Genomic DNA, 27,534 nt, shown 5'->3' with positions numbered 1-27,534 from the left:
GATCGGAAACAAACTTTGCGTATGAATTTTTTTGTTACTTTCCTACGCACTTTCAAAGTCAGAGTCTCACGCACAGTTTGATAAATGAGGCCCCTGGTCAGTCCTGCCCAGAAGGCGACAGATGTATCGTCCTGCATCTTCTGCAGAAACGTTGTGAATGTTCAGAGAACAGTCAGAGTTCACACTGAGTCTGGAGGAACCTGGATGTTCCTCTGAAACCTGCCCGTTTCTCACTCCGTACACAGTGCGACTGGAGTCACTGCTAAAAAGCCAGCTGACATCGGAGCAGGTGATGTCAGGATACTATGATGTTTTCTCACAGCTCAGTGTGGCCTTGAGTCCAGCTCTGAAGAACACATGGGATTCTCCTCTGATTCCTGCAGAGAAAAACACGAGCAAAGACCAGAGTGAGTGTTTGGATCCAAATGACTGTGCAGACCTGCATAAAGGACTCCTCTCTCAGCCGTCACCATAATTACTATATCGACTTATCGTTCAATAAATAACAGATAAACACCAATATTTATCATCTGTACATTTATTATTCTTTCTAAAACTTTGTTAAACCGAAATAAATTGTGCTAAATATTTAGTTTATTGTTATTTTAGGATATGATTATCCACTTTGAGAACTGTCATTTTTATGCTTTAGAGCAGGGGTGCCCAAAGTGAGGAACAATAATGTTGGCCCGCCAGAGGGTGACCTACTTTTGCTCCATGGATGGTTAATAGGAACTCTCTTCCCATTCATTCTCAATGGTAAATATGAATGCAGTACACTCTTTGGCCACTACCGTCAAATTGGGGGCGCTGTTTCACTCCTTTTGCAAAGTTAAGGAAACACTTGCGGTGTCTTGTTGTTTATCACAGAGTGTTGTAGCATCAAGTTTACCAGTTTCCAGTTTTCCACCTTTATTGCAAAGGTTAATGACATGTACATGTGAAAAATGTACTTTTAAAATAATTTATGCTGAACCGACATTTTCAAAATGATCTAATATCACATTTTCTTTGAGTTAATAAACGAATGATTTAACCCCTTAACTCCCACCTGAACCGAGCACATTTTCTCCAGTTTGGCTTTACCCCAATCCAAAAGCTTCTGGAAAAAAGCTGTGAAAATAGTAACAAAACTGAGACGAAAACAATGATGGAAATGGGACAAAAAAGTGACGAAAACATTGACAAAAAAGTGACGAAAAATTGATGAAAAAGTGACAAAAATGAGACCAAAAAATGACCCAAAAATGACAAAAATGCGATTAAAATTTGACCAAAAAAATTACAAAAAAATAACCAAAAAGAAAAAAAAGAAAAAAAATAGAACAAATGTGACAAAAGTGACAAAAAAAGATAACAAAAAAAAAGAAAAAAAAGTTACAAAAATGAGTTGAATACCCAACAAAAAAATGATGGAAAAAAAGTCTGATGACGTGAGGAAAAAGGTCCTCTCGGTTCAGGCGGGAGTTAAGAGGTTAAAGTCACTGTAGGTGCTGTAGATACAGGTGTTGTTTATATTTTGCACTATATTACTGCAATAGTTGATTTTGTTCTTCTAAAACTCGGCTTTTGCCACAGTTCACATTTATATTACTGTAGCATGGTATTTGCATAGAATCAAAGGCAAATGTATGGGCTACTGAAAAAGAAAATAAAGTAACTCGTTTTATTTGCAGTTATACGTGTTTCACACTTGACATCGCCGTGTTTGGCCCACGACTCACACGCACTTTTTCAGTTTGGCCTCAGAGACAAAAGGTTTGGGCGCCCCTGCTCTAATGAAACTAATCCCGACAACACTCCTCTGTTATTCTTCCCTCAGTCTTGAGTTGGTTCTTATTTGGCTGAACATATTTGTCTGGTTTGTATCTGCAGCTTCATCTCACTTCTATAAACTCTCTTCCTGTTTCACATCACTGATAAACCAACAAAACATATAAATATCCATCACATTTCATGAGCGTAACGAGGTCTTACCGTGACACTGAGACTGGAGGCTCAAAAAGAAGAAATATAAATGAATCAAAATCATCTTTAGTTTGTTCTGGTTCGTCGGCCGCTTCTCAAAGTCTGATATTTTCTCTTCCGCCTTTTCTGTCTTATACTTTTTGACCCTCCTGCACCTGTGGTTTCACACTTTAGAGACGTTTCTGCTTTTGTTGAGCTCAGTCACACGTCTTCCTGCTAAACTGACATTTTGAGGTTTGTTGTTGAGCTTTGACCTTGTTCCAACATTAAAAATACATAATGTTTGTGAACTACATTTCATTTCATTACAGATGTTTTAACTGGTGAAAACAAACCTGCAGTAACTCATTTCACCTTTTCTTTTGCTGTTTCCTGATCCTTTTTTCATTTGTTTCCTGTATGAAGAAATCCAACTTCAATAACTTAAAGGGATATTTCAGGATTTTTGACGAAGGGCCTCATTTCCTAGTTATCCAGAGTGTTGCTGATTTATGGAGATATTTTTTTTGTAATTCATGCAGTTCTTGTGTTTGAAGAGATTTGTGGCGCTAGGCTAGTGCATGTCTATGGTATCAGCTAGCCTGCATTAAAAACAGTGTGACCCGCTCCACAGAGCACCTGAGGCAAATCACTTATAACACCAGACTAACCATATAAATGTCTGTGTCCATAGAATCATTATCAGAATATAACTGACCTTGCATCACATGAATGATCGCATTTTGAGGGACTATTTTCTAGCAGATCACTCCGCCGCCGCGTAGCTTATACAACCACGACACTGCTGCTGCTCAAATATAAGGTATTCCAGGGGCGGACTGGCCATATGTCCATTCTGGAAGAGCACAGAAGGGCCACTGGCTCTAGGGCCACCAGTCCCGCCTCAACCGAGCTTTACCCAAATCTAAAAAAGAAAAGCATCAAAACAGCGAGAAAAAAGAGGATGAAAAGTCAACAAAAACATGAGAAAAACACGGACAAAAAATGATAGAAAAAATAGTTCAAAAATGTGGCGACGTGACGAAAAGTTTCCATCACTTTTGTAGGTCTTAGCTTTCAAATGAGGCGCTACATTGTCGATCTCCAGTCGAGAAGCTTTTAGATTTGGGTAAAGCCCAGTATAAAAAAAACATAAATCTAAAAGGAAGTATGGTGTGCCACAAGGTTCAATTTTGGGACCATTATTATTTATCATTTATATTAATGATTTTGCTTCTGTTTCTACGACACCTTTCCCGTTCTTTTTGCTGATGATACCGATCAAAAATAAAAAAAATAAAAAGCCGAACTGGGGAAAATGCACTCGTTAATGTTAAGGCGGGTGGTTAGAGGTTAAAATATGTATTTGTGGAAGTGCACAATTATGCTAATTTGGGCCAGGCTGGTCAGAGTCCAGGGCTGTCTTTCAGTCCCAGTCCTCCCCTGAGTATTTCAAATGCAAAATGGTTAAAATTACTCTATCGACACAGACATTTATATACGTATTCAACACTTATCAGCTTTAACGTGATGTTACACACATTTTATCATTAAATAATAAACACCAAAAACAAAGTGTAAAGCATTAGCTCTGCTTTTATTTACATCTGACATAAGGAGCTGCCATGTTTTCTCAAACTCGAACATGAAAGATCCAAAAAGGTTTCTATTTAAAATGTACAAGTCAGAGCTTGGAAAATAAGACTTCCGAGGACAACTGGAATGCAGCAAAAGTACACATGAAATAATCAAAACATGCTCATTATTAAAGTCAATTAAAAGCAAAAAGTGCAGATAAAATACTTCCTGTGAACAGTTTTCATCCTGGATTCGAACATTGTCAAAGCTGAGGCTGTTCCAGAGTTTAATTCACTGTTGGTTTTCATAATCCGCCTGAGAGAGAAAGTATTATTATATTAATGACTGTAATGGAAACAGACCAAAGTGTGAACAGATCTCACCATGTTTCCAGGATTGACATCAGGAGAACAAACAATCATCTCCTAAACAAAGAACAGGAAGTTTATCATCAAACCTTTAAGTCTGTGACAGATGTGCAAACTCACAAAGTCTCCGCTGGATCTCTTGGGTTTTCCTGTAAAAGAGAAGAAGCCGTGGATGTGGCAGTGGTAATAAACTGCAGTAGTAGCAGAGACAGAAGTAGTGATAGTAGTATGTTACCTTTCACTCTGGCGTAGATGGAGACGACCACAGTGGCGCTGATGAGAGCGCTCCAACCCACAGTCTTCAGCACCAGGAACCAGCTCCAGCCTGAAAACACAGCAGGGATGGATTAGGCGGGTCCAGCCTCTTTTCATTCACTCTTAGTTACATGACGCTCATTTAAAAGGTTCAAATGAATCTCTCTGTCAGAATGAGTCATTTCCATTAAAGTGGAACATGTCCTTCCTCTTAACGTGAGCGATTAAAGCAACACTTCATGGAGCCATAATTTTCTTTGTGAAACTTCCCCTTTAATGTTGCCTCTGAGCCGCACAGTTTAACCTAGAGGATTGAGAGGATCAGATTTTTTTCCATCATTTTTTTGTTGGCTATTCAACTCATTTTTGTCACTTTTTTGTCATTTTTTTGAATCACATTTGTCATTTTTTGTGTGATTTTTTTGTCAAATTTTGTCAAATTGTTGTCATTTTTTTTGGTCCTTTTTTGTCACATATTTGTCATTTTTTCGTACATTTTTTATCAAATTTTTGTCATTTTTTTGTCACATTTATGTCATTTTTTCATAAATTTTTTATCACATTTGTCATTTTTTTTTGTCATTTTTTGTCACATTTTTGTGATTTGTTTGTCAAATTTTGTCAAATTTTTGTAATTTTTTCGTACATTTTTTATCAATTTTTTGTCATTTTTTTGTCACATTTTTGTCATTTTTTTGTCACATTTTTGTCATTGTTTTGTGTAAATTTTTTGTCATTTTTTCGTCCATTTTTTGTCAATTTCTTGTGACATTTTTGCCACTTTTTCATCCATTTTTCATCACTTTTTTGTCACATTTCCATCATTGTTTTCGTCTCAGTTTTGTTACTATTTTCACAGCTCTTTTCCAGAAGCTTTTGGACTGGGGTAAAGCCAAACTGGAGAAAAAGTACTCGGTTCAGGTGGGAGTTAAGGGGTTAAGAAGCTGTGATGACTTTTACATAGTTTACCTTCGGAGAGTGAATGAAAGTCTGACCCTTGTGAAACACGTTGGGTCAGAAAATGAGGATTTCTTGGCCCGTAGGTTTTAGGACATCTCACAGCTCATTCACAATTTACAAATCCTGTCTGGCTTCAAACAAGGTTTTGGTTTGCGGTCGTGCAGTCGATAGTCTTGTGGCTGCTGCGCATACTAGACATACAAGACTATCCCACCCTTTGGATCGCACCCCAGCTCTGACAGTTTGCTGAAAGTCTCTCCCTCTTTAGAGTTCACGAGAGACTGAAGGAGTTTGTGCAGTGACATTAACGCAGCTCCTAATTAAAGATAAAGGTTTGATGTGACTTTTTAAAAGAAATGACGTGACGCTGGACCTTTGCCACAACTCGACACTTGTACAGTTTGAATTCTCCTCTATATGTTTTAAACAGTGTCACAGTTGTTTATGTCTTTTTTATGTATGTTTTGATTTGTCTCATGTGTTTCTTTACCTGGAGTTGAGGGTTGGACAGTCTGTTTGTTGCCCTTGAGCCTGACCTCTGCAGAGATCTTTACTTCATCGCTCGCCACATACTGACAGGTGAATGTTCTGTCGTGTCGACTCTCTCGCTCCACAGTCAGATAAGACACACAGTTTGTTCTACGTACATGGTCGACCATCTGACTCTGGTCAAACCAACGGAAGTTCCTGCTTTCACAGCGTGGATCGTAGGACCCCAGGCTGCACTGTAATGTGATGATTCCATCTGGGGGTTGATTGGGGTCGACTGAGACTGAGACAGAAAAACATTTCAGAGACTGTGTTAGAATCTGCCAAACAACAGACAGAACGTCCAAACTTACAATATATACTTAAATATACAGCATATATATCTCCCAAACAAACTAAACTGAAGTAAAAAGTACAGAGTTAAAATGAACACTGAGTCACAATGAACTGTTTTCTGATCAATAAGGTCACTTTAATGATACAAACACGTTATACATGCAGAAAGGTGAACTTTAACTACTGTCATCATCATCAATTAAAGGTTGTTTATGACAGCCGGTATACAATAGTCTCAGTGTAACTCACCTGTGAGGACGTTCAGAAACACTCTTTCGTATAAAGTCGTTTGATGTTCACAGTGAAACACCCCCGAGTCGTCCTCAGTGACGTCGTACAGACTGAGAGAACAGTCTGAGTTCAGACTCAGTCTGGAGGATCCACTGTCCTGAACGACTCCTCTAGTTACTTTTCGAATAGGATCTGATGAAGGGCCTTTATAGAGCTGCCAGTTCACATCTGAGCAGGTTGAACCTTGATCTCGTCGTCCGTCACAGGGCAGAGTGACCTCGTCTCCAGCTCTGGTGTAAAGATGGACGATCTTAACTGGACTGACTCCTGTAAATAAAACATTAACATGTTTCAGTATCTGCTGCTTTTTCTAATCACAGTTCTCCAAATCTTTTCTGTTGTAATCTGCTTCTGTGCTGCTGTATAAACCCACATGTGTAGAGATTGTGTTCATGTGTTGAAGCAGAATGAACATTTTTACTGCAGTAAATCTTTTTCAAAATCCCTGTCAGTTCTATATGTAGCTAAAGATAAACCAGGAGGAGCCTGATACACTTTTAATGAACGACGTGGAGCCAAAGTGTGTATAACATGGTACTTTATAACAATCTAATACAGTTTATCTGTAGTACAGAACCTTTCAGTGACACAAAGTGTGAGGAAAATGAGGAGAGAGAAAGACAGAAGTGAGAAATCGACCCCGCGAACCCTCTAATCCAGCTTCATGATATGAAGTCTTACCTCCGAGCAGCAGCAGAGAGACACAAACCAAACCCAGCACTTTGATCAGAGACATTTCAGATTCCCCTGTTCGTCCTTTAGGCCAGTTTGTCTTTTGGACTAAACTCAACTTAAGTCTGTTCCTCTTTGTGTGGGTGAAAATAAAGGCGTCTCTCTCCTCCCACTTGTTTCAAAATAACTAATTTGAACCAGGAACAACCACACGTCACAATTCAGAGAAGAGAAGTTAAGTCTAAAAGTGGTTTATTGGTTCAACTTTGTACAAGTACAAAAAATATCACAACTATTTCCAAATTAATTCCACATCACTTCGTCCCTTGATCTGAAGTAGAAATGTTCAAATCCAGTGTTGTTTTCAGAAACTGTAACAATGTCAGAGCCAGACTCAGGGTTGCCAGATAACCGTAAATGGACTCTTTCGTACTTCCTCTTCCAAATTAGAAATGTTTAAACGAAGCAAAATGACTGAAGTGTGATTCTTGAAAGTGACTTGTGAGATGTAAATGTAAGATGAGGTTTGTGTTGCCGTTAAGAGAAGTTACGCCAACGCTAAAGGTCCAAAAATAAATGTGACTGTGAGAAGTTTTCTTTATAATGTTCGTTTGAAATCAACTGGATGTTATTATGAAGAAAAGCTTTGAATGAACCTGAATCTAACATTACCTGGATGTGTAAAAGTGTCACGCCTCGATCCTGACGCTGCAGTCCTGTTTAGACTTTGTTTGAAAGGATTTAGTTTTGGGATCTCACCTGGTGTGTAGTTTGCTGAAACATACTCTCTTTTGCTCCGTGTATGGCTATTACGAACTCTCTTCCCATTCATTCTCAATGGTAAATATGGATGCAGTACACCCTTTGGCCACTAGAGTCAACTTGGGGGCGCTGTTTTACTCCTTTTGCAAAGTTAAGGAAACACTTGTGGTGTCTTGTTGTTTATCACAGAGTGTTGTAGCGTCAAGTTTACCAGTTACCAGTTTTCCGACCTTTATTGCAAAGGTTGTTGACATGTACATGTTAAAAATGTACTTTTAAAATAATTTATGCTGAACTGATATTTTCAAAATGATTTAATATCACATTTTCTTTGTTGATAAACGAATGATTTAACCCCTTAACTCCCACCTGAACCGAGCACATTTTATCCAGTTTGGCTTTACCCCAGTCCAAAAGCTTCTATAAAAAAGGTGTGAAAATAGAAACAAAACTGAGACGAACACAATGATGGAAATGTGACAAAAAAGTGACAAAAAATTGAAAAAAAAGTGGCAAATTGAAAGAAATTGAAACAACACCTCCCGCATCACTTTTTTGTCACATTTCCATCATTGTTTTCGTTTCAGTTTTGTTGCTATTTTTAGCTTTGCTCTAGAAGCTTTTTGGATTGGGGTAAAGCCAAACTGGAGAAAATGTACTCGGTTCAGGTTTTGTCTTTTTTTTTGTGCCATTTTTTGTCAAATTTTTGTGACTATTTTGTCAAATTTTTATCAATTTTTTGTCATTTTTTGTCATTTTTTCATAAAATTTTCATCACATTTTTTGTGATTTTTTGTCAATTTTTTGTCCTTTTTTTGGTCATTTTTTTTGTCAAATTGTTATCAAATTTTTGTCATTTTTTGTCACATTTTGTCATATTTTTGTCAATTTTTTCGTGACATTTTTGCCACTTTTTCATCACTTTTTTGTCCCATTTCCATCATTGTTTTCGTTTCAGTTTTGTTGCTATTTTCACAGCTTTTTTCTAGAAGCTTTTGGATTGGGGTAAAGCCAAACTGGAGAAAATGTGCTCGGTTCAGGTGGGAGTTAAGGGGTTAAAAAAAAAAAGTCCTCTCGCCCGCCCTCTCGCTCGTCCTCTCGCCCGCCCTCTCGCTCGCCCTCTCGCTCGCCCTCTCGCTCGCCCTCTCGCTCGTCCTCTCGCCCGCCCTCTCGCCCGCCCTCTCGCCCGCCCTCTCGCTCGCCCTCTCGCTCGCCCTCTCGCCCGTCCTCTCGCTCGCCCTCTCGCTCGCCCTCTCGCTCGCCCTCTCGCCCGCCCTCTCGCTCGCCCTCTCGCCCGCCCTCTCGCTCGCCCACTTCACCTGGGCAGCGCTACAGCCGCCCGCATCCGCCGGCTGACTGTAGGCTTGTCTGCTCGCTAACCCCGCTCCAACAGACGCACCCCTGAGGTCGATGAACCGCATGAGACATCGCGCTGACGCTGAGGTGAAAGTTATACCGCTTTATATTACGACAAGTGAACTTTTACTGCTTTTACTTCGTAGCTAACGGCAGCGGCTAATGCATTTGCACAACAGAGTTACGCCGACACAGCGCGCAACTGTGCACGAGACTGAGCACCAAACTGATCTAAGTTTTGTGATGCCTGTAGCTTTATATTTGACAACAGCCGCGTGAAACATGAGAGAATCTATAAGCTAACCTACAAAGCTAACGGATAGCTACATTTACTGTGAGGCTAAATTCACCTGGCAGGTGCCCGTGGTTCTGTGCCATTTGTAAAACCATTTGTAGCTTTTAGTCGCTACTGTAGCCAGAAAAAGCTGATACCACTTGAGTTTGTCTGGTATAGGCTGCCATATTCTGCAGTGTATGTTATATTTCTATAAATAGTCAATACAAGTTTAAAATCTTTATTTAAAAATCGAAAATGTAACAATATTTGATCCTTTTGCAATATAGTTCAAAAAGACAGTATCTTCTGCTGTAATCCATATAGTTGAATCAATATAGTTGAATCAATATAGTCATATGCACTACAAAAAAGTGGATTGTTTGAGTTAATTAATCATAGAATCTACGTGTTCTGTTAAAAAAAGGCCCCCGTGAACTGTCACCTTTTTCACTATATATGTGTTTTCATGTCTGAGTTCACGAGAGACTGAAGGAGTTTGTGCAGTGACATTAACGCAGCTCCTAATTTAAGATAAAGGTTTGATGTGACTTTTTAAAAGCAATAAGGTGACGCTGGACCTTTGCCACAACTCAACACTTGTACAGTTTGAATTCTCCTCTATATGTTTTAAACAGTGTCACAGTGTTTTATTTCTTTTTCTTGTAAAATAAAGGTCAAGTAACAGAAAATAGACTCTGCTGTTATGTATGTTTTGATTTGTCTCATGTGTTTCTGTACCTGGAGTTGTGGGTTGGACAGTCTGTTTGTTGCCCTTGAGCCTGACCTCTGCAGAGATCTTTACTTCATCGCTCTCCACATACTGACAGGTGAATGTTCTGTCGTGTCGACTCTCTCGCTCCACAGTCAGATAAGACACACAGTTTGTTCTAAATACAGGGCGGACCATCTGACTCTGTTCAAACCAACGGAAGTTCCCTTTTTCACAGCGTGGATCGTAGGACCCCAGGCTGCACTGGAAGGCGATGTTTCCATCTGGGGTTTCCTTGGGGTCGACTGAGACTGAGACAGAAAAACATTTCAAAGATGTTAGAATCTGCCTCACCATCATCAGGCCCAGAGCTCATAAATGCAAATGATAAACACTTTTGTAACATTTGCGTGTTTTCTTATAATGAGGTTTATCTGCTATAAGAGTTTTTTTCTAATATTGTTTCAAAAGAGCTTGATTAACTCATTGACTGCCAATGACGTCTATAGATGTCAATTAGGTTTTTCATTGGGAACAGCTGCAGCAAAGCCTTGAGCATGCCTGGTGTTAAAATCTTAGCTGTGCTGCCTAATGCTGCCACCCAGTGACTCAATAAAAGAACTACAAGTTATTTCATTGAGTCACTAGGTGGCAGCATTGCTCTTTCGTTCTCAGCTTTTTGGTCAGAAAACAGCATTTTGGGTGATTTCACCTATTTTCTACTACTACTAAAGAATGGAAAGAGGTACAAACAAACTTTTTCTTTTAGATGAAAGAAGGGAGTCAAATCTTTCTGTTAGTGGGTTTCATGTTGACATAAACCTAGACCTACATTTTCTGTGCGTCAAAATCCTGAAAAACCTCTGGCAGTGGGGAGCTCTTTGATTTGAAAATGGCTGGCAGTCAATGAGTTAAAGGGGGTATTATGCAAAATCAACTTTTTCAAGCTTTACATCATGTTATTATGTCATTCCCTCATTAAAAACATGCCTGAAGTGTTGCCTTGGCACATTCACGTATTTTTGAGTAATCTGTAAAAACTCTGATGGCGGCCATTTTAGGGATAGGTTTGCCTGAGTCCTCCTAGGAACGCCCCCACCTCCTGGAGACGCCTCCGAGCTTTCGTCACCAGCCGAGTAACCGACCACTGCTCCTCAGCAGAACCCCCTCCCCACTGATGCCACAGACAGCGTGTGGAGGGGGCGTGTCGGAAAGGCTCAGAGGTTCTTAAAGAGACAGAGGCCTATTTCAAGACATTCACTACAGCCATTTTGAGAGAGCAATTTTATACAAGGCAGTTATTCTAATTTACTGCATTTACAGACCAACAGAAGGTTTGCTCATCATTGTAGTGTGATATAGACTGGTGCTGTGTGATTGAAAAAAGCATAATACCCCCTCTTTAAAGGTTAATGACAGCTGGTGTTCAATAGTCTCAGTGTAACTCACCATTGAGGACGTTCAGAAACGCAGATGTGGATATACGTATCTCCTTTTGAAGTTGACAGTGAAACACCCCAGAGTCGTCCTCAGTGACGTCGTACAGACTGAGAGAACAGTCTGAGTTCAGAGTCAGTCTGGAGGATCCACCGTCCTGAACGACTCCTTTAGCCACTTTATAAATGGGAGCTAAACTTGGGCCTTCATAGAAATGCCAGTTCACATCTGAGCAGGTCGGACCTTGATCTCGTCGTCCGTCACAGGGCAGAGTGACGTCGTCTCCAGCTCTGGTGTAAAGATGGACAGTGTCTGGACTGACTCCTGTAAATAAAACATTAACAACATCTTTCAGTATCTGCTCCTTTTTCTAATCACAGTTCTCCAAATCTTTTCTGTTGTAATCTGCTTTTACAAATATATATGTATATATATCCACATGTGTAGAGATTGTGTTCCATGTGTTAAAGCAGAACTAACATTTTTGCCACAGTAAGGGGGTCATTTATCCAGGCAGCTTCTGAATAGTAAATGATGCTGTTTTATTGGCATGTTGCACTGAATTTACCATTTGATATTGCCTGTATTACAGTTTTGGCCCTCAAGATGATTTGGACAAATGCTATTACTCAAATCAGAGAGTACTTTTAACATTATTAGAGTTAAATGGGAGGAAAACAATGTATAAATACTGTCAATACACCCGATTAGGTCATATAATATGTACAACACTGGCATTTGAAAGAAGTGCACTGGAAAAAGAAAAATAGTTTTATGGAAGAAATGACATAAAGCTACTTGAATTAAGAGATTAAATCTAAGGTTTGAGTAGATTTGGTCTGGTCTTACATTTTGTGTCATTTCACGTGAAAAACAATTATTTTTTGTCTGATTTTACGTGGGTTTAATTTGTGTTCCATTGGCGCCAGCGTTTGTGTCTTGGATTAGTTCAAACCGACTGAAATTCAACATCTAAGAACTGTAAGCAATTTTAAGTCATTTATCTTTACTTTGGGCTAATAATCAGCGGCTTCGGCCCTCGGTCTGTATACAATAAAGAAAATCAGCCTCTGCCAAGAAAACCTGCCAACCCCTGCCCTAAATCTTTTACGAAATGCCTATCACTTTTCTATGTAAGGATTAGAGCTGGGCTACTTGGGACCGACCGAAAAGCTCCAGTAGGGGGCGGTATTGGATACCACCATATGATCCACAGTGAGTCTAAAAAAGCCTGAACTCATGAGCAGCTTCAGCGCAAATGCAGATGTTTTCTTAACCTCTTAACTCCCGCCTGAACCGAGAGCATTTTCTCCAGTTCAGCTTTACCCAAATCCTGTAGGCCAGTGTAACACCTCATTTGAAAGCTAAGATCTACAAAACTCATCTAAATGGATCTTTTTCCTCACGTCATCAGATTTTTTTCCATCTTTTTTTTTTTTTGGGGGGGGGTATTCAACTCATTTTGTAACTTTTTAGTCATTTTTTTTTTAAATACATTTTTAGTCATTATTGGCATTTTTTTGTCCATTTTTTTGTCAATTTTTAATCATTTCTTGTCATTTTTTCGTCACATTTTTTGTCACATTTTTAGTCTTTTTTAATATTTTTTTTTTCTTTTTTTGTAATATTTTTTGCCATTTTTTTCTCCATTTTTTTGTCTTTTTTTGTCACATTTTTGTCATTTTTTCGTCACTTTTTTGTCAAAGTTTTCTTACTTTTTTGTCACATCATCATTGTTTTCATCTCAGTTCTGTTACTATTTTCACACCTTTTTCCCCAGAAGCTTTTGGATTGGGGTAAAGCCAAACTGGAGAAAATGTGCTTGGTTCAAGTGGGAGTTAAGGGGTTAAAGTGAAGCAAAACTACATAACTGACTAACACTTTAGTGCCAGGACTAAACCAGGACTAAACCAGGACTGAATAAGAAACTAGAGCTCTGAGACAAAAGCAGTGACAACTGTCTGGTATGGACCTGGTATGGAAGATTGTGTCATCAGAATGTGAATTTTAAATGTCTGTGAATTTTCTGCAGTGATTTTTTTTTTTTTGCACTGAAATAACATGTTTGAATATTTTTTTGTCCCAGAATTTCAGACACTGAATATTCAACGTATAATTCAAACCGTTTCAAATTCAAAATGAAAAATTTGCATTGATAATATACACTGTAATGTTTTTAAATGTTTCAAATTCAACAGTCTAAATTCAGGATGAAAAATTTGCTGTAGGAAAAAAAATCAAATGGAAAAAATATTAAATGTTTTAAAAAAAATCAAGTCCTTAAATTCAACAATAGACATTCTGAGTGTGAAATTCTCAGTAAAAAAATCACCCAGAACATCCTGGACACCGAGGCCTGAGCGGTCGATCCAGAGTCGAGGTGAGAGGGACCAATCAAAATTCTTAGATTTCACTCGTCAACTCCTGTTTCCTCATCTGTAAGTCCCGCCCACTAAAGACACAAACCAATAGGAAACATCCTGCGTCTCAGCTCTCAGTCATCCAGGATCGATTGCTCAGGCCTTCTGTGCGAATGTTTTCACTGCGGATTTCACATTATCCATTTCTACAGTTGAATTAAAGGGCTTGAATTATTTAAATATTGAATATTTTAAGGGTGAATTTTTCCATTTGAATTTTTTCTACTGCAAATTTCACACTGCACATTTCAACTGTTGAATTTTCATTTTTTTTTTTAAAATTGAATATTCTATTGGTGAATTCATGTATTTGATTTTTTTATTGCAAATCTGACACTCTGTGACAAAATGTGACAAAAATTCAACAAAAATGTGACAAAAATTCAACAAAAATGTGACAAAAAGCCAGTTTGGCTTTACCCTAATCAAAAAGCTTCTTGGGGAAAAAAAAGCACAAAAACAGCTACAAAAAATGAGAAGAAAACAAGGATGTAAACGCAACAAAAATGTGACAAAAATTCAACAAAAATGTGACAAAAATTCAACAAAAATTCAACAAAAACGCAACAAAAAATGTGACAAAAATTCTACAAAAAGTGACAAAAATTCAACAAAATTTCAACAAAAACGCAACAAAAAATGTGACAAAAATTCAACAAAAATGTGAAAAAAATTCAACAAAAATGTGACAAAAATTCAACAAAAATGTGACAAAAATTCAACAAAAATGTGAAAAAATTTCAACAAAAATGTGACAAAAACTCAACAAAAAAATGACAAAAATTCAACAAAAAGTGAAAAAATTCAACAAAATTTCAACAAAAACGCAACAAAAAATGTGACAAAAATTCAACAAAAAGTCACAAAAATTCAACAAAATTTCAACAAAAAATGTGACAAAAATTCAACAAAAATGTGAAAAAAATTCAACAAAAATGTGACAAAAATTCAACAAAAATGTGACAAAAATTCAACAAAAATGTGAAAAAATTTCAACAAAAATGTGACAAAAACTCAACAAAAAAATGACAAAAATTCAACAAAAAGTGAAAAAATTCAACAAAATTTCAACAAAAATGCAACAAAAAATGTGACAAAAATTCAACAAAAATGTGACAAAAATTCAACAAAAATGTGACAAAAAGCCAGTTTGGCTTTACCCTAATCAAAAAGCTTCTTGGGGAAAAAAAAAGCACAAAAACAGCTACAAAAAATGAGAAGAAAACAAGGATGTAAACGCAACAAAAATGTGACAAAAATTCAACAAAAATGTGACAAAAATCAACAAAAAATTCAACAAAAATGAGACAAAAACGCAACAAAAAAATGACAAAAATTCAACAAAAATGTGACCAAAAAAAAAAAAAGGTGAGACAAAACAAGGGAGGAAAAAGATCAGTTTTGTGGGTCTCAGCTTTCAAATGAGGCGTTACACAGGCCTATATAATAGCCAAAGAGGACAGAATGCATTTGGTTTAGGCGGGTGGTAAGAGGTTAAACAGATTCAAAGCAAACATTTCTCAGACATTTAAAAATTCACATTTTGATGAGACAGTGTGTGAAGCACGAGCACTAACCGCTGAGCCACCGTGTCAAGATTGCCAAATGAGGAGAGAGAAAGTGAGAAATCGACCCCTAACCCTCTAATCCAGCTTCATGATATAAAGTCTTACCTCCGAGCTGCAGCAGAGAGACACAAACCAAACCCAGCACTTTGATCAGAGACATTTCAGATTCCCCTGTTCGTCCAGTTTGTCTTTTGGACTAAACTCAACTTAAATCTGTTCCTCTTTGTGGCTTTGGGTGATGATAATAAAGGCGTCTCTGTCCTCGCATGAACGTAACAGGATGTTGTAAATGTGAGGTGAGGCTGGTGCTGCTGAGAAGGGAAGTTATGCCATCGCTAAAAGTCCACAATTACAGGTGAAAAAAAGTGCATTTACTTCTGTTTTTCAACTTAAAATGTGTAAAAAGTGACATTATGTCCATTTTCAAAATATTCACATTTTCTGAGATGTTTTTTTTTAACAAGCTGAGCCATAATAATCAAAATTATAACAAATAAAGGCTTGATATATCTCATTTTGCTGAATTTTGGCTTACAGCTTGAAATAATCCCAAATCTGTGTCACCGCCTTGATCCTGACGCTGCAGTCCTGTTTGGATTTAGTTTTGGGATCTTACCTGGTGTGTAGTCTGCTGAAATATACTCTGTTCCTTTTGCATTGAGATACTGGCAGGTGAATCTTCTGTTGTCTTGGTGCTTCAGGGTGAGAGTGGACACACAGTTGTTTGGGGGATTCTGGGAAACGATCTTCTTTTTTTGGTCCAACCAGAGGATTCTGCCCTGACTACAGCTCATTCCATATCTGGACACGGAGCATTGAACTGTGACGTCTGGGTTTGAGCTGCCACCAGGGGGAGCTGCAGAGACTTGAGACAGAAAAGAAAGATAAGTTTAACCTCTTTTTTTTATTTTTTATTTTTATTTTTTATTTAAGGTAGTGCAGACGAACAATACAAAAACAGTAGACAAGTCCACTGACGTGTAATAATAATAATCATAAAACAAATTCTATACAACAACAACAAAAAAAGGGCACAAGTTAGAAGTGCTACCTTAAACATTTACATGTGTGTGCGTGTGTGTGTGTGTGTGTGCGCATGTGTGCATGTGTGTGCGTGCCTGTATGAAATGCTAAGTGCGACTTGGATATGTTTATAGGGGAAACACAAGAGAAGGAGAGTTTGGCAACATAGAAAGGAGCAAAAAACAAAAGAAAAACAAAAAGATACTAATAATAATAATAATAGTAATAGTCATACAACTAAAATATAGAATAGTAAAATCAATCAAATAGAAGACATTTCTTTCCAATTATACAATGCTTATAATTTTATTTTATTTATTTATTAATCATTTTTACTTATAAGTTCAATACCCTTTTGAAGTGGATGTAAAACCAGGGGCTTAAACTCTGCTGCTGCCCGACCCTGGGGAGGCAACTCGCAGAGCAAGGACTGCTCCATCACCTCAGAGCAACCCACTGACCAGATGAGGAGAGGGTCTGCTCACTTGATCAAGCAGTGTTTTTACCTGGCTAATATCCACCTCTACATTTGTCGTTAATTTTCTTTTTAGTATTATTATTATTATTATTATTATTTATTTATTTATTTGCATTCTTTAATTTTGAGGTGGGGTAAGACCATGGTGCTTAAATTCTGCTGCTGCCTGTACGTGGTAAGTTTAACCTCTTAACTCCCGCCTGAACCGAGAGGATCTTTTTCCTCACGTCATCAGATTTTTTTCCCAGCATTTTTTTGTTGGGTATTCAACTCATTTTTGTAACTTTTTTGTAATTTTTTTGTCATTTTTTTGTCATTTTTTTCTATCAATTTTTGTCATTTTTTTGTCCATTTTTTTGTCCATTTTTTATCAATTTTTTGTAATTTTTTTGTCACATTTTTGTTATTTTTTTGTCACATTTCTGTCATTTTTTCGTAAATTTTTAATCAAATTTTTGTCATTTTTTCTTCCATTTTTTGTCAATTTCTTGTGACATTTTTGTGACATTTTTGCCACTTTTTCATCAATTTTTCATCACTTTTTTGTTTTCTCACTTTTTTGTCACATCATTGTTTTCGTTTCAGTTTTGTTGCTATTTTCACAGCTTTCTTCCAGAAGCTTTTGGACTGGGGTAAAGCCAAACTGGAGAAAATGTGCTCGGTTCAGGTGGGAGTTAAGGGGTTAATACTTGAAATATAAAAGTCTGACACATTTGGCAAGACTCACTGGTGACGACTCCCAAATCCACTCTGGAGTCCAGGTCAGTCCTGTCCAGCAGGCGACAGGTGTATTGTCCTGCGTCTTCTGCAGAAACGTTGTGAATGTTCAGAGAACAGTCAGAGTTCACACTGAGTCTGGAGGAACCTGGATGTTCCTCTGAAACCTGCCCGTTTCTCACTTTGAACACAGAACTGAGAGAGTCGTTGTTAAAAAGCCAGCTGACATCGGAGCAGGTGATGTCAGGATACTTGGATGTTTTCTCACAGCTCAGTGTGGCCTTGAGTCCAGCTCTGACAAACATGTGGGATTCTCCTCGGATTCCTGCAGAGAAAAACACGAGCAAAGACCAGAGTGAGTGTTTGGATCCAGACCTGCATAAAGGACTCCTCTCTAGGGCCGTCACCCTCGTTCCCTCTAATTTACATGTGTCTGAGCAAACACACAAACTCCCTAAGCAGTGTCTTTGACCACCTGTGGCCACACCAGTGTGACCCTTAGCGGGGGTCAGGTGGCCCCCCTTGTACAATTTCCCCGTTTGCCCATCACTTAGTATATCAATAAAACTATTATTAATAATTAAGCAATGTGGTTTATTGTATTTGATGAAAGAAAAGTAAAGCAGAGATCATTACATAGGAGAAACCAAACAACTGCTACAGAAGAGGCTTTATCAACACTGCAGGGAAAGCACAAGCGGCCCTCAGTCTGATGTTCACCTCCACCTCAAAGTGTCAACCTCAACCACTCCTCTGAGGACAATATTAGTGTGGCGTGAGCGGTGGTAGACCACTGAACAATTCCAACAACGCCACCCAGGGTGATGGCCCTGGGACCAGACTGGTTCAGTTTTACTTATAGTATCTCTGGAAGGCCGCGCTAGGTCAGGAAAATAAAGGGGTGGATTTATTACAAAGAATATTTATTTAGTGAATACAAAAATTAAAATAGGCCTAGTGTTATTTTGCTAAAATAATAGGTTCAACTTACACAGTGCAGCTTTAAACAGTTTCAATGTATACAGTGCAGGTTTATACAGTCGAAGGCGGCACCTTTAAATAATCAGCAATTAAATCAATTGGGAAAAGAAGGCAATGGTTACAGCAGAAACAAAAGGCAATACAACATATCAAACCATGCAATAACAAACCAAACCAAGCAAAAATTAATCAAACAAAGGCGCACACTGAGCGCTTGTTTTACACACGGTGAGCAGGTGGACAAAACCAGAGGGACAAGACAACGGCCTCCTTAAACAGGAGGTGGCAGCTCCAACGTGGGCCGCGCACACTGTGCACCTCGTGCCTGCCGGTCAAAGTGCACCCGCAGGCAGCGGGAGGAGGGGGTGAGACGCGGAGAATTCGCGGCAGCGTCCCGCAACAGCCCCGGACCCCGAGAAGAGCCTGGAGCCCACGACGCGTGCCAAACGCACGCACTCCCAAGGAGAAGGAGGGAGACCACACAAGCCGGCCAGACCGTAGTCCTCATTCTACACATTAGGACATGGCTGGAACATGTAGGGGGAGGAAAATACTTAATTTGAACATTTTTAAACTCCCTATAGTCCCTTTAAATCAGGGGTGCCCAAACATTTTCTCTCCGAGGGCCAAAATGAAAAAGTGCCTGTGAGTCGCGGGCCAAACACGGCAATGTCAAGCATGAAAAACACATATAACTGCAAATTATAAAGTTACTTTATTTACTTTTTATTTTTTCTATAGCAATTTGCATTTGATTCTATCTATGCAAATAACATGTTATATTAAAACCAATGGTAACTATGGCAAAAGCCTAGTTTTAGTAGAAAAAAATCAACAATTGTAACAATTTAGTGCCAAAAAAAAAACCACACCTGTATCTGCAGCACCTACAGTGACTTTACCTCATTCGTTAACTAGAAGAAAATGGCACATTAGATCATTTTGAAAGTGTCAGTTCAGCATCAATTCTTTTTTAAATCAATTTTTAACATATACTGTTGTTGACGTAGCAACCTTTGCAATAAAAAATTGAAAAACTGTGAAAGTTGATGCTGCAACACTCTGTAATTGATAAATACCAAGACACCACAACAGTGTTCCTTTAACTTTGTGAAAGGGGTGAAACAGCGTCCCCAATTTGACGCTGGTGGTCAAAAAGTGTACTGCATCAATATTTACCATTGAGAGTTAGTATTGACCAAGTAGGTCACTCTCAGGGGGCCCCACTTTGGGCACCCCTGCTTTAAATGTATTGAAACGCTGTTGTGCATAATCATTTGGAACAGTAGATTTTAAGTTGTCTTTTATCCCTCCGTTTATTATGAAAGTCCAGATTGCCCTGAAAAAGGTTGCAGTCAAATTATCCTATAAAATGATGCTGACTGTCATTTCAGTTGACAATTTAGAAAATGTGATTTATTTTTATGGTCACTTTATTTGAACGTGAGCTTCCGTATGTTTCGTCCTTTTATCTCAAAAAGCAAAAAAGTTACAAAGGTTTTTAAAATTTCATTAAAAAAACCTCATAAACCCCTTCACTGCCACCTGAACCGAGCACATTTTCTCCAGTTTGGCTTTACCCCAGTCCAAAAGCTTGTGGAAAAAAGCTGTGAAAATAGCAACAAAACTGAGACAAAAACAATGATGGAAATGTGACAAAAAAGTGAGAAAACATTGACAAAAAAGTGACGAAAAATGGATGAAAAAATGACAAAAATGTCACAAAAATGTGACAAAAAAATGACAAAAATGTGACAAAAAAATGACAAAAATTTGATTAAAAAATGACAAAAAATGGATAAAAATTTGACAAAAAAATGAAAAAATGTGACAAAAAATGACAAAAATAAATGACAAAAAATGTGACAAAAATGTGATGAAAAAATTGACAAAAAAAAGACTAAAAATTTACAAAAAATGACAAAAAAAGTCATTTTTTTAACTAAAATGTGATAAAAAATGGACGAAAAAATGACAAAAAAAAACCCTACAAAAATGAGTTGAATACCCAACAAAAAAATGATGGAAAAAAAATCTGATGACGTGAGGAAAAAGATCGTCTCGTTTCAGGCGGGAGTTAAGAGGTTAAACATTAAAAACAATGGCACTATGACAACCTGGGGCACGTTGGCACAGTCGGTCTTGTTGCGTTAGACGGTAAATAACTATCTTTCGCAATATGAACAAAAAAAGGAAGCGAGGTCTAGTTCAAGCCAACGGTTCAAGCTTTCATTTAATGCAGGTCTGAGTCTCTTTCTGTTGACGAGCAGTGAATTCTAGAAACAAAAGTGTGAAAAATAGCCCCGGTCTTAAGATTTTCACTTATTATACCAAACATACAGTATTTGTGGTTTGCTCTGCAGCTTTATCTCACTTTTATAAACTTATAATTTCTTCAGTTCGGCTTTACCCACATCTAAAAGTGTAACAGTGTAACGCCTCATTTGAAAGCTAAGGCCTATTTTTTTGTTGCTTTTTCATTATTTTTGTAGGCTTTTTGCCGTGTTTTTATCACGTTTTTTAATCACTTTTTGTGGCTTTTTTGTTGCTTTGACATTTCGACACTTTTTTGGCCTCTTTTTTGCTGCTTTTCCAGCACATTTTTGTTCTGTTTTCATCCTCGTTTTCGTCACTATTTTCATGCTTTTTGATTAAGTATGTAAACGCAACAAAAATGTGACAAAAATTCAACAAAAAGTGACAAAAAATGAACATAAATGTGACAAAAGCTCAGCCAAAAAGTGACAGAAATTCAAAAAAATGTGACAAAAATTCAACAAAAAAGTGACAGAAATTCAACAAAAATGTGACAAAAATTCAACAAAAATGTGACAAAAATTCAACAAAAATGTGACACAAATTCAACAAAAATGTGATAAAAATTCAACAAAAATGTGACAAAAATTCAACAAAAATGTGACAAAAATTCAACAAAAATGTGACAAAAATTCAACAAACATGTGACAAAAATGTGGCAAAAAATTAACCAAAATGTGACAAAAACTCAGTTTTGTGGATCTTAGCTTTCAAATGAGGTGTTACACAGGCTTATAGCCAAAGAGGACAGAAGGCGTTCGGTTTAGGCGGGTGGTAAGAGGTTAAGGCAGAGGGTAAGAAGTTAAGGAGAAAATTGAGCGGTCAGGCTGGTGGCCCGAGAGCCAGTGGCCCTTCTGTGCTCTTCCAGAATGGACATATGGCCAGTGCGCCCCTGCTAATAAACCAACAAAACATATAAATATCCATTACATGAGCGTAACAAGGTCTTACCGTGACACTGACACTGAAGGATCAAAATGAAGAAATATAAATGAATGAGATTCATGTTTAGTTTAGTGATTCACCAGCGGCTGCTCAAAGTCTGATGTTTTCTCTTCCGCCTTTTCTGTCTTATAACTCTTGGTTTCACACTTTAGAGAAGTGGGTAAAAACATTCTCTTTTTGTTGCGGTCAGTCACACATTTTCCTGCCAAACCCACATTTTGAGGTTTGTCGTGAGCTTTGACCTCGTTCCATCATTAACCTCTTAACTCCCGCCTGAACCGAGAGGATCTTTTTCCTCACGTCATCAGATTTCTTTTTCATCATTTTTTTGGGGGGGTACTTATGTGACAACTAATTTCTGTCACATTTTTGTCACATTTTTGTCAATTTTTTGGTCATTTTTTGTCAAATTTTTATTACATTTTTGTCATTTTTTGTGTCACTTTTTGTCACATTTTTGTATTTTTTTCGTCAATTTTTTATCACAATTTTTGTCATTTTTTTTGTCACATTTTGGTCATTTTTCGTCAATATTTTATCAAATTTTGGTCTTTTTTTTTGCTCATTTTTTGTCTGATTTTTTATCACATTTTTGTCATTTTTTTGTAACATTTTGTCACATTTTTGTAATTTTTTCGTACATTTTTTATCACATTTTTGTCATTATTGGTCATTTTTTGTCCATTTTTTTAAATCATTTTTTTGGTCATTTTTCATCAAATTTTTGTCACATTTTTGTCATTTTTTTGTCAATTTTTGTGACATTTTTGCCACTTTTCCCATAAATTTTTCGTCACTTTTTTGCCAATGTTTTCGCACTTTTTTGTCACATTTCCATCATTGTTTTTGTCTCAGTTTTGTTGCTATTTTCACAGCTTTTTTCCAGAAGCTTTTGGACTGGGGTGAAGCCAAACTGGAGAAAATGTGCTCGGTTCAGGTGGGAGTTAAGGGGTTAAAAACGCATATCCTTTGTGTCAACTTCGACACAAGAGAAAGAGAAAACCATAAAAAAAAAATGTATGTGCCGCCCCAAAACAAACACAACAATGTAACTTGATAACTTGGATAGATGTATGATAAAAAATGAGTGCAGGTGAAGTACATTCTGAGTCATATGTAGCCTGGATGTGAACACTGTCAAAGTGTTTCAGACTTTACTGGTTGGTTTTCATAATCAAGTTCAAGTTCAAGTTTATTTGTAATATGCATCAAGTACAGCAGGGGTAGGCAACGTCAGGCCCGGGGGCCAAATCCTGCCCTCAAGCACAGAATCTCTGATTTTGAGAAATATTATTGTGCAAATAAGAGCTCAAATACCTTGAAATGCAAGAAATAGTGTGAGTATTTAAAAAATGTCCTGTCAGAACATCCTGCTTGGTCATATATAATGTTAAACAGTGATTCTCTACTGGTGGGTCGGGACCTAAAAGTGGGTCATGGAACCATTTTTAGTTGGTCGCGAGTCTATAGGGAAATTGTTTTCAGTATTTTCCATCTGAAACTGCACGGAAACACTAACTGTGTCTGTCAAAATGAATGTTATTGGGTTGTTTTGATCATAATTTCAGTCTTAAAGAGGGGGTATTAGGCTTTTTTCAATCACAGAGCACCAGTCTATATCTCACTACAATGATGACCAAACCTTCTGTTGGTCTGTAAATGCAGTAAATTAGAATAACTGCCTTGTATAAAATGTCTCTCTCAAAATGGCTGTAGTGAATGTCTTGAAATAGGCCTCTGTCTCTTTAAGAACCTCTGAGCCTTTAGACACGCCCCCTCCACACGCTGTCTGTGGCATCAGTGGGGAGGGGGTTCTGCTGAGGAGCAGTGGTTGGTTACTCGGCTGGTGACGAAAGCTCGGAGGCGTCTCCAGGAGGTGGGGGCGTTCCTAGGAGGACTCAGGCAAAGCTATCCCTAAAATGGCCGCCATCAGAGTTTTTACAGATTACTCAAAAATACGTGAATGTGCCAAGGCAACACTTCAGGCATGTTTTTAATGAGGGAATGACATAATAACATGATGTAAGGCTTGAAAAAGTCGATTTTGCATAATACCCCCCCTTTAAAGTGAAATCTACTGCTTGTTCAACAAAAGCTTGCGTGAAAAATACAATATTTTATACGATATAGGACAAATTACAGTTTTATTTGGGTCCTCGGCTTGCCATCCATGGGTAATGGTGGGTCCCAAAGCCCTGACACTGATGTAAAACATTGGCATTCGCAGAAAATAGTTCTTTACTTTTGGCTACAATGTTGAGGTGTGGGTGTTTTGGCAATGATGAAAATCGGCCTCCATGATGCAAACTTGCCGACTCTGAAGTGCAGGGTACCAAGAGCAATGAAAAGAGTTTTGCCCTGGCGCTCTCTCTGCTGAACAAGAAACTAATCTCCATATAAAAACATCAATACAACACAACATCGAGCAATGAAAAGCACAGAAACCTCAGCTCTCCTTAAGGCTGATGTTCATGAGCCTCACCGCCTGAGGATAAAAACTATCTGTGAAACGAGATTTCTGAGTTTTGAGGCTCCGCAGACGCCTCCCCGAAGGTAGGGAGGAGAAGAGGGAATGTGCAGGGTGGCTCGGGGTCCCCCATTATACTGAGAGCCTTTTTCTCACAGCGCTTATCCTACAAGTCCTTTATCTGAGGCAAAGAAGATCCAATAATCCCAGATGTGGTTTTAACTGTCCTTTTCAGAATAATAATAATAATACATTTTATTTATAATGCACTTTACAATTGACACCAAATCTCAAAGTGCTACAGTGGACAGCATAGTTAAAAACAAAACATTATAAAATACAACACAACATATATTAAAAGACAGGACTAAAAAACCAAAGCTGTTAAAATAAGCTTTTGTAAAAAGGTGGGTTTTAAGTCCTTTTTTAAATGTGTCCAGCGTCTGTGGGGCCCTGAGGTGGTCTGGGAGCGTTCCACAGGCAGGGAGCAGCAGCTTCAAAGGCCCTGTCGCCCATGGTTTTGAGCCGTGTCCTGGGCATGACCTGACGGTGCTGTTGGCCTGACCGGGTCCCGGGTCCTGGGTCCTGGGTGTGGTTATTAACGACAGGAGTGTTGATCAGTCGGTGGAGCCTGAGAGAGAAGATATTATTAGTTTACACTGACACATTCATCACTGTAATCGAAAAAAACAAACAAAGTGTGAACAGATCTCACCGTGTCTCCAGGACTGACATAAAAGGAAGAAGCCGTCTCCTAAACAAAGAAAATGACGTTTATAAGTACGGCGGTATTTTTGAGTGTTAAATGGGAACTTCCTTTGCCAATTTTCATCGCCATTGCTATCGCTATGGCTAGTGTTAGCTGTTAGCTGTTAGCTTTCATGGATGTATCTTCTAACTGGCTTCTTTAATGGCTTCAGCTGCTTTAACCTCTTAACTCCCGTCTGAACCGAGAGCATTTTCTCCAGTTCAGCTTTGCCCAAATCCTGTAGGCCAGTGTAACGCCTCATTTGAAAGTTAAGATCTACAAAACTCATCTAAATGGATCTTTTTCCTCACGTCATCACATTTTTTCCCATCTTTTTTTTGTGGGGGGTATTCAACTCATTTTTTAACTTTTTTGTCATTTTTTTAAATCAATTTTTTGTCATTTATTTTTTCTTTTTTTGTCACATTTTATGGAAAGTAAGGAATGAGTTTGTACCACAAGCAAGATTATAATTTATTGGTTTCCTCTTTCATTGTTTCAAATGAAAAAAATAGGTATAGGGCCTTTAACCTCTTAACTCCCACCTGAACGGATTCAAACAGCCACAAAAATGAGAAGAAAACAAGGATGTAAACTCAGCAAAAATGTGACAAAAACTCAACCAAAAAGTGACAAAAATTCAACAAAAAATGTGACAAAAACTCAACAAAAATGTGACCAAAATAAAAAAAATAAAACATAAAAAAGGTGACACAACACAGCAACAAATGAGGTGTTACACAGACCTATATAATGGCCAAAGAGGACAGAATGCGTTTGGTTCAGGCGGGTGGTAAGAGTTAAGTATAACTATCGCACAGTGTAGCGGTGAAAACAGCATCCTTTTACATGGCGGCAGTGACGCGGCTAATGCTAGTGCTGCAACACCTGCTAACACAATTCTCCTCCATTTTACCACGAGCCTGTGATAAAACAACATTTTCCAGGTGTTTGAGATGATATCAACACCTGTAAAAAGCATAAACTATATGACAGATGTGCAAACTCACAAAGTCTCCGCTGGATCTCTTGGGTTTTCCTGTAAAAGAGAAGAAGCCGTGGATGTAGCAGTGGTAATAAACTGCAGTAGTAGCAGAGACAGAAGTAGTGATAGTAGTATGTTACCTTTCACTCTGGCGTAGATGGAGACGACCACAGTGACGATGATGAGAGCGCTCCAACCCACAGTCTTCAGCACCAGGAACCAGCTCCAGCCTGAAAACACAGCACATTTACTACCACTACTCTTACAGTGACGAGAATGTGGCAACAATGCAAGGACAAATCTTATACAGGCCTTTCAATCACGTGACTTTGTTGTTATGGCGGCCATTTTGAATACCGAAGTACAATTATGCAGACTACGACATGTAAGAATATCTCTACTCAAATGAAACACGCATGTTTATGTGAAGAAAACAGTGAGTCAGTGTTTAAGACGCTAGCATGCTACCGGTTAGCATTTAGCTTCAACAGCTCAGCCCTGACCCTGAACCACAAACATCTGGCCTTGGACACAACATGTGACAGAGGTCAGAGCTGTTACTGTAGTATTTCCTCAGTGTTCATAGATGTGAGCCACATGTGTTTATCGCGTTGAAGCTAAATGCTAACCGGTAGCATGCTAGCGTCTTAAACACTGACTCCCTGGTTTCTTCACACAAACGTGCGTCTCTGGGGCTGTGTTTTTACTGTTACCTTCATGAGCAATGATAACGATTACAGTTGTCTTTCATTTTTCATCTTGAGTAGAGATATTGTTACATGTTGTAGTACTGCATACTTCTACTTGGTATTCAAAATGGCAGCTGGAACTGTGTGTGATGTCATTGGAATCAAATGTATAGCTTTCTGATGAGGTGTTACTTTGCCCCATAGCAGGCCTGCTCAATAGGCGGCCTGCGGGCCAGCTCCGGCCCGCCAACCAATTAAATCCGGCCCGCGCCTCATTTTCCATAAGTATATGTATTTTTTGATCGCGTCGCTCCATGGCGCGTTCACGCCGGAGTCGCGCTGCTTTGCGTAGCAGTGCCTGCAGCCTAGCTAGCGTCTCTCCTACAGCGCGGCTCAAATGAAAACATGGCTCTTTAAAATGGTGTAAACGGAGTGAACAGGAGCTGATCGTTGGACGGACTGACAGGTTTTCTAAACCGAAGCACAAGGACAGTGTGCAGCGTGTTTTTGGACTTTTGTTTGGATTATCCCACACAGAAGCAGCTCTCTTCACACACCGCGGCAGATGACCACATGTTTCCCTGTCGTCTTCATCGTTACAAAGGGCTTGACCAGCGACTGTCAGGTCAGAAGCACCAGTTCAGTTGTGGATGTTTGTAAAGTGGACGATGAAGCTGATGGTGCGTGAGTTTTGGATAAGTCTCCTGCACCTGCAGCGCGTGTTTAACCGGTCAGCGCTAAAGCTGCTCTCTGGGCTCTA

General features: G+C 38.5%; 2 protein-coding genes across 7 annotated transcripts in view; both read right to left on the bottom strand.

The window, feature by feature from the left end:
* Positions 1-3,757: 3,757 nt before the first annotated feature.
* LOC306975311 (uncharacterized protein) overlaps positions 3,758-27,534 on the bottom strand; it is a 29,285-nt gene continuing 5,508 nt past the window's right edge. For 2 of the 6 annotated variants that reach the window (XM_079572823.1, XM_079572824.1), the window contains exons 5-8: positions 4,129-4,218; positions 4,014-4,042; positions 3,900-3,950; positions 3,758-3,840 (exon numbers count right to left, since the gene is read on the bottom strand). In XM_079572823.1, coding sequence (XP_079428949.1) covers positions 3,817-3,840; positions 3,900-3,950; positions 4,014-4,042; positions 4,129-4,218 — 194 coding nt within the window. In that variant the 3' untranslated portion in view covers positions 3,758-3,816. Of the gene's footprint in view, positions 3,841-3,899; positions 3,951-4,013; positions 4,043-4,128; positions 4,219-5,598; positions 5,881-6,182; positions 6,492-6,905; positions 7,029-27,534 lie in introns of those variants that run through there. The other 4 variants (XM_079572825.1, XM_079572828.1, XM_079572827.1 and 1 more) reach the window with 4 other exon arrangements.
* Positions 7,261-27,368, bottom strand: LOC306975081 (adhesion G protein-coupled receptor F5-like; the record flags this gene model as incomplete). Its single annotated transcript, XM_079572501.1, has 9 exons — positions 7,261-7,267; positions 8,737-8,977; positions 10,030-10,311; positions 11,450-11,761; positions 16,042-16,290; positions 17,654-17,968; positions 18,943-19,047; positions 26,226-26,315; positions 27,332-27,368. The coding sequence occupies 9 exons, from the start codon at positions 27,366-27,368 to the stop codon at positions 7,261-7,263; spliced, it is 1,638 nt and encodes a 545-aa protein (XP_079428627.1).

Source organism: Gobius niger (assembly GCF_951799975.1).
Source record: "Gobius niger genome assembly, chromosome: 15".
In the NCBI taxonomy this organism is placed as follows: domain Eukaryota; kingdom Metazoa; phylum Chordata; class Actinopteri; order Gobiiformes; family Gobiidae; genus Gobius; species Gobius niger.
Note: the sequence above shows the minus strand (reverse complement) of the source record. Positions and strands in the feature narration are given on the sequence as shown.